At 42.4% G+C, this 12713-nt stretch overlaps 1 protein-coding gene across 13 annotated transcripts in view; it reads left to right on the top strand.

Annotated features, from left to right (window-relative positions):
* CD44 (CD44 molecule (Indian blood group)) overlaps positions 1-9972 on the top strand; it is a 78720-nt gene extending 68748 nt beyond the window's left edge. For all 13 annotated transcript variants that reach the window (XM_045557812.1, XM_045557800.1, XM_045557804.1 and 10 more), the window contains 3 exons: positions 701-772; positions 2922-3000; positions 9057-9972. In XM_045557812.1, coding sequence (XP_045413768.1) covers positions 701-772; positions 2922-3000; positions 9057-9261 — 356 coding nt within the window. In that variant the 3' untranslated portion in view covers positions 9262-9972. The remainder of the gene's footprint in view (positions 1-700; positions 773-2921; positions 3001-9056) is intronic.
* The last annotated feature ends 2741 nt before the right edge of the window (positions 9973-12713 follow it).

Consider the following 12713-nt stretch of genomic DNA (forward strand, 5'->3'; position numbering starts at 1 on the left):
CCAAACCCTTATTTTTTAGTGTTGATGTTGGCTTCTATGATGATACTAGGTTTTCAGATTCACTTTGGACTTTCTGGAACACACGATTCCCTAGGGAGCTTGTTAAAATGAAGATTCTGATCTGGTCGATGTGACAGGAGGCCTGAGATTCTGCATTCATAGCAATCTCCCGAGGATGTCTGTGTTGCTGGTCCAGGGACCACACTCTGAGTGGCAATATCCTAAATTAAAAATAGAAAACTACACATGACTACCATCATTATGAGCTTCTTTAAACCTCTATAAAATTATGATGAAGTGGATTCTATTACCACCATCATCTTATGAGTGAGAAAGGCCGAGACTTGGAGAAGGTGACCTGACCCAGGACACATGGCTAGCTAGCAAGAGACAGAGGGAGGAGTTGAATCCAGAGCTGCCCAGCTCTTGAGCCCAAAGTCTTCAACACCGCACAACACTCCTACTGAGAATTCCCATGTTCCTTGATATAGATTGACATTTCAAACTTTGGCTTTAATCAAATTGAACTTTTGGGGGGAATATCTTTTGTATAACACTTTATAAACATGAGTGGCTTTAATCCATGAATAGCTTCTCAGCGATTCAGAAGGTGGAGAGTGGGCCTCTGTGCTGCTCCATAGGGAACTCACGGTTGTGCATTCCAAACTCAGTTGAGAAATGTTGTTGTTTTTCCCCCTAGGACACTCAAGTGGGAGCCAAGAAGGTGGAGCAAACACAACCTCAGGTCCTGTGAGGAGACCCCAAATTCCAGGTGAGTTTTGAACTGTGAAGCAGAAAAGGTGCTTAAAGCAGATTTCTCAGAATGTCCCAGGAAGGAAGAAGAGACCCACTGGAAAGCACATTCTCCTAAATGCCCAACTTTTGAACCCGATTGCTCCATTTTGGAAGTTATAGGATGGATGAGAGTATTACAGAGTCTTGATAAGGGTGGAATACTCTCTTCTCCCTGGGTCCCTTACACTGGCTAAGCTCATATTCAGACCTGGCTCCAAAAAGTCCTGTGTTAGGTACTAAAGCTTCTTTCCCAAATGAGTGATCGCCCTGGCGCATCCATGTCATACCCAGGTCCTTCCTGTCCCAATCCAGTTTCCCCTTTATCTCTGGGGTCGGGGTGAAGCATGCAATTTTCCTCTCACATTGCAGACGGGGAGGAGCTTCAAGAGCCATTTGTGTTGGTAGCGTGAGAACATTCTTCTGGTCCCCAAACCATGGTTTTTGTTGAGGGTCTGTCTGCTGATCCAGACAGAAGAAACTTTTCCGAGAAAGTGTTACATGTGCAGTGAAGGAGCTGAGATACTGGCTCTCCTGAGCGTCAAGATTTAAGGCATTTGATGTAAAATCTTTATTTGTTTGGGGTCAAATTTGTAAAGGGAAATTACAGAAAAAAGGGGGTTCTCCTAAGGTTGTAAATTACCCTTCTAATTCTCCCTTCTTCAGGGGTCTCCAGAGTGAGTCACCCCTGGGGAAAGAGAAGAGGGTGTTGTGGGCTTGCTGCTTTGCCACAGCTTGCCCGGGCGCACCCGCAGGCAGCGCAGATGGAAAGACGGGTGGGCTGCCCGGAGGAGGGGGAGGGGGAACCAGGAAGTCTTGGCTGTCATCAGGCATCAGGATTCTCAGCTGTCCTGAGAGTGAGTGTGGGACATTTCAGGGCTGGAGACCAGGGCCAGGGTGGGGTGGGAAGAGGGCACAGCAATGGTACCTTCTTGCCAGCCCCCTGACTCTAAACCAGGTAGAGGTGAGGCAAAGGTAAAGGCGAGCAGGAAATCAGAGGAAAACCAAGACTTCCAAAGAGAAAGGGACAATGAATGACTTGCCATCCATCCTTCTTCTTTCTCAAGCCCTTATGCATTGCACCCATATAGAAACCCACTGTGCGACTGAATTTATCTGAGTTGTCAAGTCATATTTTAATTTTATTAAAGCCTGATTTTAAAAAATGTGCATAATATTTTATTAGTCCTCAAGTGATACATAATTACTGAAGATATTTTAGAAAATACAACTAGACAAAAGGATGAAAATGTAAATCATTTGTTATCTATCTCACTATCCAGAAATGCCATGGTTACTGTATTTTATCATATGTCCTTCCTGTCATTTTTCAATATAATTTATGTACAAAAATATGATTCATACATGCTGCTTAGTAAACATTCTTTACTTGTTGACCACAGCTTTGCATGTGATTAAATATATAAATTTTTTTTATATACTGTAGACATAATACACGTGCCCTAACTTATTTAACCAATTCCTTACTTTTGGATATTAGGTTGTTTCCAACTTTTACTATTATAAATAGCAAAGTAATAAACATCTTTATAGCCAATTCTGAGGTCCTATAAATTCCTGGAAGTGTAACTCCTGGATCAAAGGCATGAATATTTTTAAGGCTATTATCAAGTGTTGCCAAATGACCCTCCAATGAGTGGGCACAAGTTCACTCTCCTTCCACCCTCCCCTGGAGTGTCCTTTGCTCCACACACTATCAATAGAAGGTGGCTTCCATTTTTGTTTCTTAGTTAAAATGTAAGCTGGGTGCTCGTATATAGGAAAAGAATGTTCCTTTCAAAGGACACATACTTTCCTTTAATCTACTTAATAATATTGCACCAAAGGCGTCTACAAGTTTCAACTTTTGGAAACATGTTTCTCTTGGGAGAACTTGAAAATCCTGACTGGTGATGAAAGATTAAAGTAAGAAGCCTTGTTGGACAAACACTTACAGCAAAATTGCTCTTCCAGAATTATCTGCCTATTGGCTGGACCTATTGGTCAGACCCTTCTGCAGTGCTCACTGTGGTTCTTGTTTGGACCAGATCAATTTATAGAGCGCATTTTCATTTTTACAAAGCATATCCCTGAAGCTCAATACCTGTCTTTTGGTTTACCCACACCAGAATGGCTGATCATCTTGGCATCCCTGTTGGCCCTGGCTTTGATCCTTGCAGTTTGCATCGCTGTCAACAGTAGAAGAAGGTAAGGAGATGTCCCTCGGGGATTTCAACTTGGAAAGAGCATCATTTAAATGTAGGCTTTATATCACTGCTCAGAGTGTAGCCCCTGGAACCAGCAGCCTGGGCACCCTGGAAGCTTGTTAGAAATGCAGAATCTCGACCCAAGCCCAGACCTCTTATGTGTGTCTGCGTTCTAACAAGATTCCTGGAATTTGTGTGCAGGGTACAGTTTAAGAAACCCTTGTCTGTCCCTTTATTTAGAGAATGAAGACACATCTCATTGTTTCAAATGCCACTTTTAAATAGTGGTTGAATCTTGTGGTTTTTAATTTTTTTCAGAGTTAAACTTTATGGAGACTCTATCTGATAAAAGTCATGAAATACCTCACCAGGAAGGCATATAAAAGTATATATTCATCATTAATTCATTAAACAAATAGCAAGCACATTCATAACACACAAAATGTTGTATAAAGATTTAGGGATTGGTCATCTCCTCTAGCCTATCTGAGGCCCACGGAACCTTTGAGAACCTTTACCCAAAGCAGGCATTGGTTTTGTGTTTCTGTGTGTTGTTTGTTTTCATAATGATGGTATTTTCTATTTCCTGGAAGCTGCAGTTGAAAGGATTCAGGTTATAGCCTAGGAAGAGCTTCCTAACCGTGAGGTCTAGGAAACAATGAAGAGCTTTTTTTCAGGAAAGTCTGAATGAAGACAGTCAGCTCCTAGAACCAGCATGTGGGTTGTTTTCATATCTTTAAAGGCCACTCTCTCTCCCTACCCCAAACAAGTCCTATTGTTTTGGGGTTTATTTACGTGATACATACATACACACACACACACACACACACACACACACAGACACACATCTGGTTTAGCCATGACCAGATTCCAGAAATAACACTACCTAAAGTGAAGTGAAGGAAAATAATAATTCTAGCAACAGAGGAAATGAACTTTATTTAACAGGGCTACTCCAAAAGTATAAATCTAAATTTCCTATCCATAATACTTTAAAGACACATGATTTTTCTCCGAGCATATACATGGGAACATTAAACTTTTTGAATCCCTTGAGATTGCTTCTCATAAGGTAAAAGAATCTTATTTCCAAGCAGGGCCACCTTCATTGACCCTAGATTATCTCACGGGACAGAAAAGGGCCTTCGGTTTGGGAGGAGACATAAAGGAATTATAGACTCTTTCTTATTGGCTTTTGGAGAGCACCGAACAGCTAATTTCCATGCCAGGCGCAGTCCATGGAGCCTCTCTAATTATCTGAGAAAATCAGATAATGCCGTTTTACACTGGTACAAGTTAATAAAAGCGCTATGTTGAAATCAAATAGCTGTGCTGCTGTCTATATGTTTGAGGGCATAATAAAAAAAAAAGCAGTCATGATAGCTGATTACATAAGGAACAAAAACTAGGGCAAGAAATTTAAAAGACCTTCTAAAGGGCTCGTGTGATTAAATGGAAAGAGTTCTTTTTTCAGTTGAATTTAAATAACGTGACTTGGGGAAGTCCTTACAAAGAGTCTTTATACTTCCCCTCAGCTTCCTTATTTTCCCTTGGATTGCTTTTGCTCAATTAAATATGAATTTCCTATTGTTTGGAACCAGCCCTTTTGTTCCAGGCCCTAGAATGCACCACTTTTGCTCACATACACAGTCCTTAAGCTTTGCACATGTCACCATGGCAATGTTGGCTCAGAAGCTGTCGATGTGGGGGAGACCTAGGAGAAGCATCTCAGCTGTCCCCAAGAGCAGCTGGAGCCCATGCATTGTAGCTGGGTGGCTCCCACGTCACTCCCTGCCTTGTCTGCAACAGAGAAGAGGCCTCCTTGCTACCCTCTCCCGCCTCCCAGGACAGGCAGTCGCCCTAGCAACAGGCAAACAGGGACACACAGGACCCAGCACAGCGAGTATCTCACCGGGAAAGTAGCTGCTTGGATGCCATAAATTACTATGTCCTGATTTGATAATTGAAAACAGATTTGCCACGCAGCTAAAGGGTGGTTGACGGCTGCATGGGCCCCTTAAAGCTGACAACCCATTTCTAATCTTCTTAAAAGGCTGGGGCCTTGCTGCTTTCAGCATTAAATTTAAGAGAGAGAGAGAATCCTATTTTCATCAAGGAAAGTTTGATTGAAAAGGGGGCCCCCAATAGGGATTCACGTATTCAGCAAACATCTTTGAGCGGCGCCTAAGACTATGGGCGCCAGCGAGGAGGAAAGGAAGTAAAACTCGAGAAGAGTAACTTCCATTTCCTAAAAGAATCTTGAGGGTTAGTGGCAGTACTGGCCTGTTGAATTGGAGTCAGCTAATATTTACTGAGAACATTCTCTGTGCCAGGCATTGTTATATGAATTATGGTTAAACGACAAAAGTGGAAAAGCGTTAGTCATTGCAGGGGGCATATAAGGACTGACCAAGGACTCCCATGATGAAGCGATCTGCGAGTCATGTCATCTTAAAGATGCTGGTTTAGGGGGTTCTGTTATTTCTTCAGCTTTGCCCACCCCTGCCATCATTCACAACAGCTTTCTTTGCTGTCCTTCATGTCACCTGACTCCTGAATGACAGCTTCCCAATGGAAACCGTACTTTATTGACTCTCCTTGAGAGCAAACAGTTGTTTCGGGTGTCAGTTGGGTTGATAGATATTGAATGAGGCCCAAGAGAAGAAGAATCCTTTGCCTTAGAGAATCTATCTGATTTGTCTGAAGAGGAGAAAAAATAGGAGGACTTTACCAGAGAAGGCTTCACAAAACAGGAATGATTTAAAAATGTTTCTGTGCTGATGGTGCAGAAGAGGCATTCACCAGCCTTCACTTTCATGGGAATAATCGTCTTTTCTATAAGCTCCAGCAGGGTGTCACCCGTACTCTGCTTGGTTAGGTCCCCTCTATAAATTTCCACGAATTAGAAGTGCCTTCCTTCTCTTACGCTACAGCCTAGCTCCCTGTAATCTACACTCGCCCGACCTCATCCTACTGTCTAGAATAGTGCCATCCAACCGCATTTTCTGTGACGATGGAAATGGTCCATATCTGCACATGTCTGATACATAACCACTAGCTACTTCTGGCTAGAGAACGCGCAAACTCTGGCTAGTTCGACTGAAATGAATTTTCAACTTTATTTAATTTTAATTAGTTTAAATTTAAATAGCCACATGTGGCTGCTAGCTACTGTATTGGGCGGCGCTGCTCTAAAACAATGCAGAATAAATCCCTAAATATCTTTAAGGATTGCCAGGTAGAAGAGACATGAAATTAGTTGTTAAGCAACCCACCTAAGTCTTTTAAGATAAATTCCACTATGCCCTAAACGTATGTTGCCCGGTTTCTTTGGTGAGGTCCCAGTCCGGTTCTTTCCACATTGTGTGGTTTTCGCATGCTCAGCTAATGCCTGAGATTTAAGGAAAGAGGAGATAAAGGTAACATGCAGTTCACTGAGGATGTCTGATCTTTGGAGTTAGAAAATCCAAGTTGTGATTCTGGCCATGCCATCAGTAGCAGTGGCTTTAGACAATATCCTTGACTTCTTGGACTCAGTGTCTGGTTTACATAAGGAAGAGACTGGGCTCGATCTCAGGAGCACCTTCGGCTCTAGTGTTCCTTCTTGAATTCCTGTAACTAAGAAGAATGAAAAGACTAGAATTTGTCTTTTAAAAGTACTTAGTAGATGCGTACAGCACTAAACATCAGACTCAGTTATTTATGGGAATGGTCCTATCCTCCTGAAAGACTCAGATAATAGAGACACAGAAATCCAAAGGGGAATGCGGGAAGCCCAAGCCCAAGCACGACATTCCCATGTTCTGCAGGTCGGACGTTATCTCCTTTCGAAATCAGCTTCATTTAGATTAATAACATTAATCTCCACCCCACGCTCATGCACAGACATATTTTTATGCTCATAAATTACTTGCCCACAATATTTCATTCCACCTCTCGACTACCCTTTGGGTAGGCAAATGGGAATTACTTTAATGAGACAAGTTTCCTCCAAAGAACACATGGTAGCACCTGAGAATGTGAAATAATACAAGCAGCATTCTGCCTTCAGCCTTTTAAGTGGTCTTCATAGTAAATATAACAAGGCAGGTGGAGGTAGCCAGAAGAAACAAACGAAATTGATTTCTTGTGGCTCTCGTTATATTAACAATTGCAGCCAGCACTTCTTGAACACTGAGTTCCACACACTATTCTAAGTGCTTATCCACAAGGCCTTAGTTTTGTCACCCCACATTTGTTCGTAAGAGCAACAACAACAATAATAGACTCATTTATTGAGTGCCAGGCCTTGTTTCAAGGGCTTTTCACCATCCTGTGATAATTGGTACTCTTAATAGCCTGATGTTACAGATGCAAAACTGAGGCTGAGAGAGGTTAAGTGAGTCGTCCCAGGTCACACAGCAGTGAGGTCTCAAAACCAGGTCTTCAAAGCCCTCCTCTTGACCAGTGTGCTCTGCTGTCTTTGTGGTCTCTGTCCCTGTGCCCAGCCTCCGTGATCTGTTTCATGGTTCTCACGTCCTCCTCCCCCCACCATCAAGCCTCACGCCAGAGGAGACAGGATCTACCTCTTGTTGAGGAGGTATAATTTCCATTTCCCCAAACAAGAGATTAAAGTTTATGGCTTTGGCAGTTTTACATGGAATGGCCCATGATCATGAATAATAGAGGCTTTGTCTCTACCGCTCCCAAATATCCAGCGGCAAAGCGAACAATTCCAACTTCATACGTTTCCAAATCTCCAGATGGTCGGCAGCATGGGTAGAGCCAGGCAGAGCCAGGCAGAGGGTCATAAAGGCCTAGATTTGAATATTGACTCTGTCAGTCTTACTCCCTGTGTGACCTCCAGCAAGTTATTAAACCTCTGTAGGCCTCAATTTCCACTGCTTTACAATGGGGATAGTAGCTGCTTTGTGGGATTATTCTAAGAATTATAGGAAATTACTGGTGAATTGTCTGGCATTCAGGAGGTATCCAATAAATGTTAGTCCACTTTCCCCCTCCCCATCTTGCTTGTAGTTGTGAGGCTGTGCAACTTTGCTTCCATTAAGCATGATCTGACACCGATATGCATAGCAGTGACGTGTTACAGCAAAGAGGAAGCATTTCGTCAGGCTGGGTGGGATGAGGCAATGGACAGTACTGGGGGATAAGATCAAGGTCATGCTCTTCCACAGAAACCCTCATCTGCACGTAAACTTTATGTGATGTTTGAGAAACCTTAAAGGAACAGTGAACACTTTGTCTTATGTTGTTAAACCTCCTATGCCAGGATTATATGGAAGTTGACCAACATTAGGAGAACATCAATATGACCTTATACTTCTAGAAAAATGTTTTATTCTTCTCAGTTCTTGTAATAATAACACTGGCAAGGCCAAAAAAGTGTTGACTGGAAGAGGAAGTAACCAGACTTTCTTGAATACACAAATCAGAATGATTTACAATCATCCTGTTGATGGTTTAGCTCAGCTTGCAGAGACTGCTAGAGTGATTAAAAGAGACAAACATTTCCATTGCCCAGTATGGCGGAAGGAGAACTAGAACTTGGGAATCACACAGAGCAAGATTTGAATCCTGACTCTTTTATTACTTGCTCAGTAACTTGGGAAGCATGTTACTGAATTTTCTGATCCTTAAGGCTTCTTTACTTGTAACAGGGGAATAATAATAGCACCGGCTTCCTGGAATTGTGGGTGCCGATTCTCAAACTTGACTGTGTATCAGAAGCCCCCTGAGGGCTTGTTAAACCACAGACCCTGGGTCCCAGCCCTAGAGTTTTCTGATTAAATAGGTCTGGGGTGTGACTAGGCGTTTGCATTTCTGACAAGTTCCCAGATGATGCTTTTACTTCTGGCACAGGGACCTAACTTGGAGAAGGGCTGGTTGTCAAGAGTCATTTAGATAAAGTCAGGAAGGCACCCAGCACAGTGCTTGGCACATACTAAGACCATCATAAACCACAGCGATGATTGTGATGATGTTCTACAAGGGCGATGATCGTCATGATGATGACTGAGTCGTTGCACCTTTCTCATACCATTTTCCAAAACTTACTAGGTGTGGGCAGAAGAAAAAGCTGGTGATCAACAATGGCAATGGAGCTGTGGAGGACAGAAAGCCAAGTGGACTCAACGGAGAAGCCAGCAAATCTCAGGAAATGGTGCATCTGGTGAACAAGGAGCCATCGGAGACCCCAGACCAGTTTATGACAGCTGATGAGACGCGGAACCTGCAGAATGTGGACATGAAGATTGGGGTGTAGCACTGACACCGTTATCTTGAAAAGAAACAACAGTTGGAGACATAACTATATTACAGGGAACTGGGACACTTAATGGATGCAATGTGCTACTGATTGTTTCATTGGGAATCTTTTTTTAGCATAAAGTTTTCTATTCCTTTTTGTTTTTTGTGTTTTGTTTTTTAAAGTCAGGTCCAATTTATAAAAACAGCATTGCTTTCTGAAATGAGGGCCCAGTTAATAATCAGTGACTGTTCCAGTTCCCGCCTAGAGGCCTTTCCTCCCCTGGGTGTGCTAAGGACGGCTTCTAACAAAAGCTACAAATACATAGTCCTGATCCCCAACCTTCCCCAGCCCTACTCCCAGGTAACAGCCATCAGCTAAGGACGTTCCCCAGGGCTAAGAGGGATTGGTCCCTGGGAGGAAATTTGATAGGGTCCTTATTGCCCCCTCAGCAGCCCAATCCCTGGGCATCGCTTTCCCGTGGGTTTGGGGATTGGGGTGTACTGGTTATGCATCCCCTTCTACAGACCTCCTAGAAAATTTTCAGATACTTCTGGGAGACACCCAAAGGGTGAAGCTATTTATCTGTAGTAAGCTATTTATCTGTGTTTTTGAGATATTAAACCCTGGAGGTCCTTTGATCAGTATGATTTTTTAAAGTTACTTTGTCAGAGGCATAAAGGGGTTCAAACTGAGTCGTAATAAACATCTGTACTTCTTCCATCTTAACCTTTTGTGCTGTGATCCTTCAGTTTCTAAACCAGCAAGGTCTGGGTCCCTAGAGCTCACCAGGAATATCTGAGAATGGGAGGAAGACTCCTTAAAGTCTTCATCTCTGAGCCCCTCAGTCCCCACTCAGATCCACTCAGCCAAATCTCATGGGAGATCAAGGAAGGCAGCACTGTTTGATTTCTGAGATGCCCAAAGGCTTCCTGTCCTGTCCTGGAGTCGGAATTGTGAGTGGAGGAGCTTCAGTCACTTTTGTGGTTTAACGGCCACCTTTTCTCTCTCGTTAAGTGCTTTGAATAACCACATTAAGTTTGCATGACCTATCATTTGTGGGGTTCCATTTCATAGATGCTAACCCTATTAGTGATTTCCATAAATGATATGCAGTGCCTTTGACATGTGATAATAAAAGGGGAAGCCAATAGAAATGAAAGAGTATGGTCAGTGGCCAACCGATTGGATGGCTTGCAGTCGGGGAGGATGAAGTATAGCTCCTGTTTGTTTGACTATTGTTATGGCTGTAAGTGTATATACTTTAACAAGCTTCTGTCTGTCCCTGAGGTAGCTGGTATTCAGGATGAGTTAAGTGCCTGGGAAGTCCCTCAAAAGGTTGCAGGGCTTCCCACCATTGGAATCTTATCACCAGATAGGCAAGCTTAGGACCAAACAAGAGAATAATAGCTTTATCCTCTGACCTCATATTTTCCCCCACTTGGCCATTCTTTGTGGTATTTATTCATTAGTCAGGATGTCCCGTTGGTCCTGGAACTTCCAAAGGCCACTTGCAATAGAAGTCATTGAATCTATTAAAGTAAGAATTTCTATAAAGTTGGACCCCCTTTCTTAGGCTCCCATAAAAGGTCAGTTGTTACCTGAACTTACAGGCTTACAGGCGATATTTCTCAGACCACAAAGTGAAAAGAAGAAAAGCTCCAACCTAAATCAGGGCTGGGTTTATACAAAGAGTTGATCTGAAGGATAGATATCTTTAAAGCAGAGATGCCAACTTTCTGCACTCATTCCCAACCTCTGCTCTTTCGCATTTTTCCTCTCTCCTCCCTCCCTCCCACCCCTACCCCATGATCTTGAAAAACCTCCTTCTCTTCCTCTGTGAATATCATTGGCCAGTTCTATATTCAGCTGTCTGGTTTTCTTTATATTCTCTTTTCAAGTTGAAAGAAGAGGACATTAGACCACTCTGTGTTGTTACTGCCACTAGTATTAACTGCTCCTTATTTTCCCAGAGCTTTCTTGGGTCTGCCACGGAGCCAAACAGGCTCACTCAGGCTCTTTAACACAAACACAATATGCCACTCTGGGACCAGAGTCAAGAGGGCTGTGCCAGGTTCTGCCTGTCCCCCAGATTCTGCTTGGGGCCATGGACAGTCACACAAGTCTCACAGGTGGGGATGGTTTTCCACCCCTTCTAGACATTCCCAACAAATAGGCTAGAATAGGAGATTGTTTTCAACTTTATTTTGGAATTAAATATCATCTTTCCTTTTATTATTGTTGTAGTCTCCCACTTGGATACACCTCTGTGTTCTCAAGATAGAAATAAGGGAGGTCTAGAGCTTCCCTTCTGTGGCCACCATGAGTGGAGAGCTGTCCAAGTCTTTGTTATAACCCTGAAATATTGACTGAAGTTCATGGACTAGGATGCCTTCTCACCCCCTTGACCATAATGGCCATAACTCTGGAAGCACATCTTGACTACATTCCTACCATGTGACCTGGGCTAATTCATTAAACTGGGTCTTGTTAATAAAAGTAAGGGGCCAGAATTTAATTATTTTGCAAAGCAACCTGAGAGCTTAAGATGTAGTTTTTCCTGCAACTGTAAATCTTTTATGTCTCCTGAGGGCTTCTCTTAAATTTAGCTCTGAATAAAAAAATCAAATGAGGCAAAAGGCACCTTCAAATCCATATTTCCATCCTAGCAGAACGGATTTTTCCAGCAGAACCTTTCGAAAAGTTTTCCATGGAGGTCCATGAGACCAAGAATGGATTTTATAGCCAACATTCATTCAACACTATTACAGCAGAGGAGTAGAAGGAAGGAAACAATCTACTTCTCTGGAAGAGTAAAATGTACTTAAGAATAAGAATAACATAGTCCTTCACCTTTCTGTCATAAATATGTCTTTTGGCAAATCATTTGTGTTAAGTTTTCAAAGAATAGCTCATTGTTCATGCATGTACTGTACGATGACCATTGTTATTGCTACTTCGATTTTTCAGAGCACACCCTTCTTACAATTTTTGTATATTTATTGATGGACCAATAATGAGGAAAGCATGATATGTATGTTGCTCAGTTGAAAGCACTTATTGGAAAATATTAAAAGGCTAACATTAAAAGACTAAAGGAAATGGACTCAGGAATCTCTAATTTAAGGGGTTGGGAGGCTGAGAGAGGCACAACTGTGATTATCTGGCTGTCTGGGTGATTTAGAATCACAAAGTCAAAGGTTTCTGAGTAGCTGAGGCTCACACTCATCTCACTTTTTTCTAAAAGGAAAAATCATAGGTTTCCATCTCTTGAGAGTCTTCTTATGGAGAAAGTTTGATTTTCCACAGGAGGTGTGTGGTCCACATTTTTCAAACTAAATGAGATGCTATGAAGTGTTATTTCTTTAAAAGCCAAGAACTACTCCTGAACTTCCAGTTAAAGAGAGGAGAGTGAACACACTCACCTCCATTTCTTCATTTAAATCTTTAAAAAGACAGTGAAGAGTTAT

Source organism: Lemur catta, chromosome 7, assembly GCF_020740605.2.
Source record: "Lemur catta isolate mLemCat1 chromosome 7, mLemCat1.pri, whole genome shotgun sequence".
Classification (NCBI taxonomy): Eukaryota; Metazoa; Chordata; class Mammalia; order Primates; family Lemuridae; genus Lemur; species Lemur catta.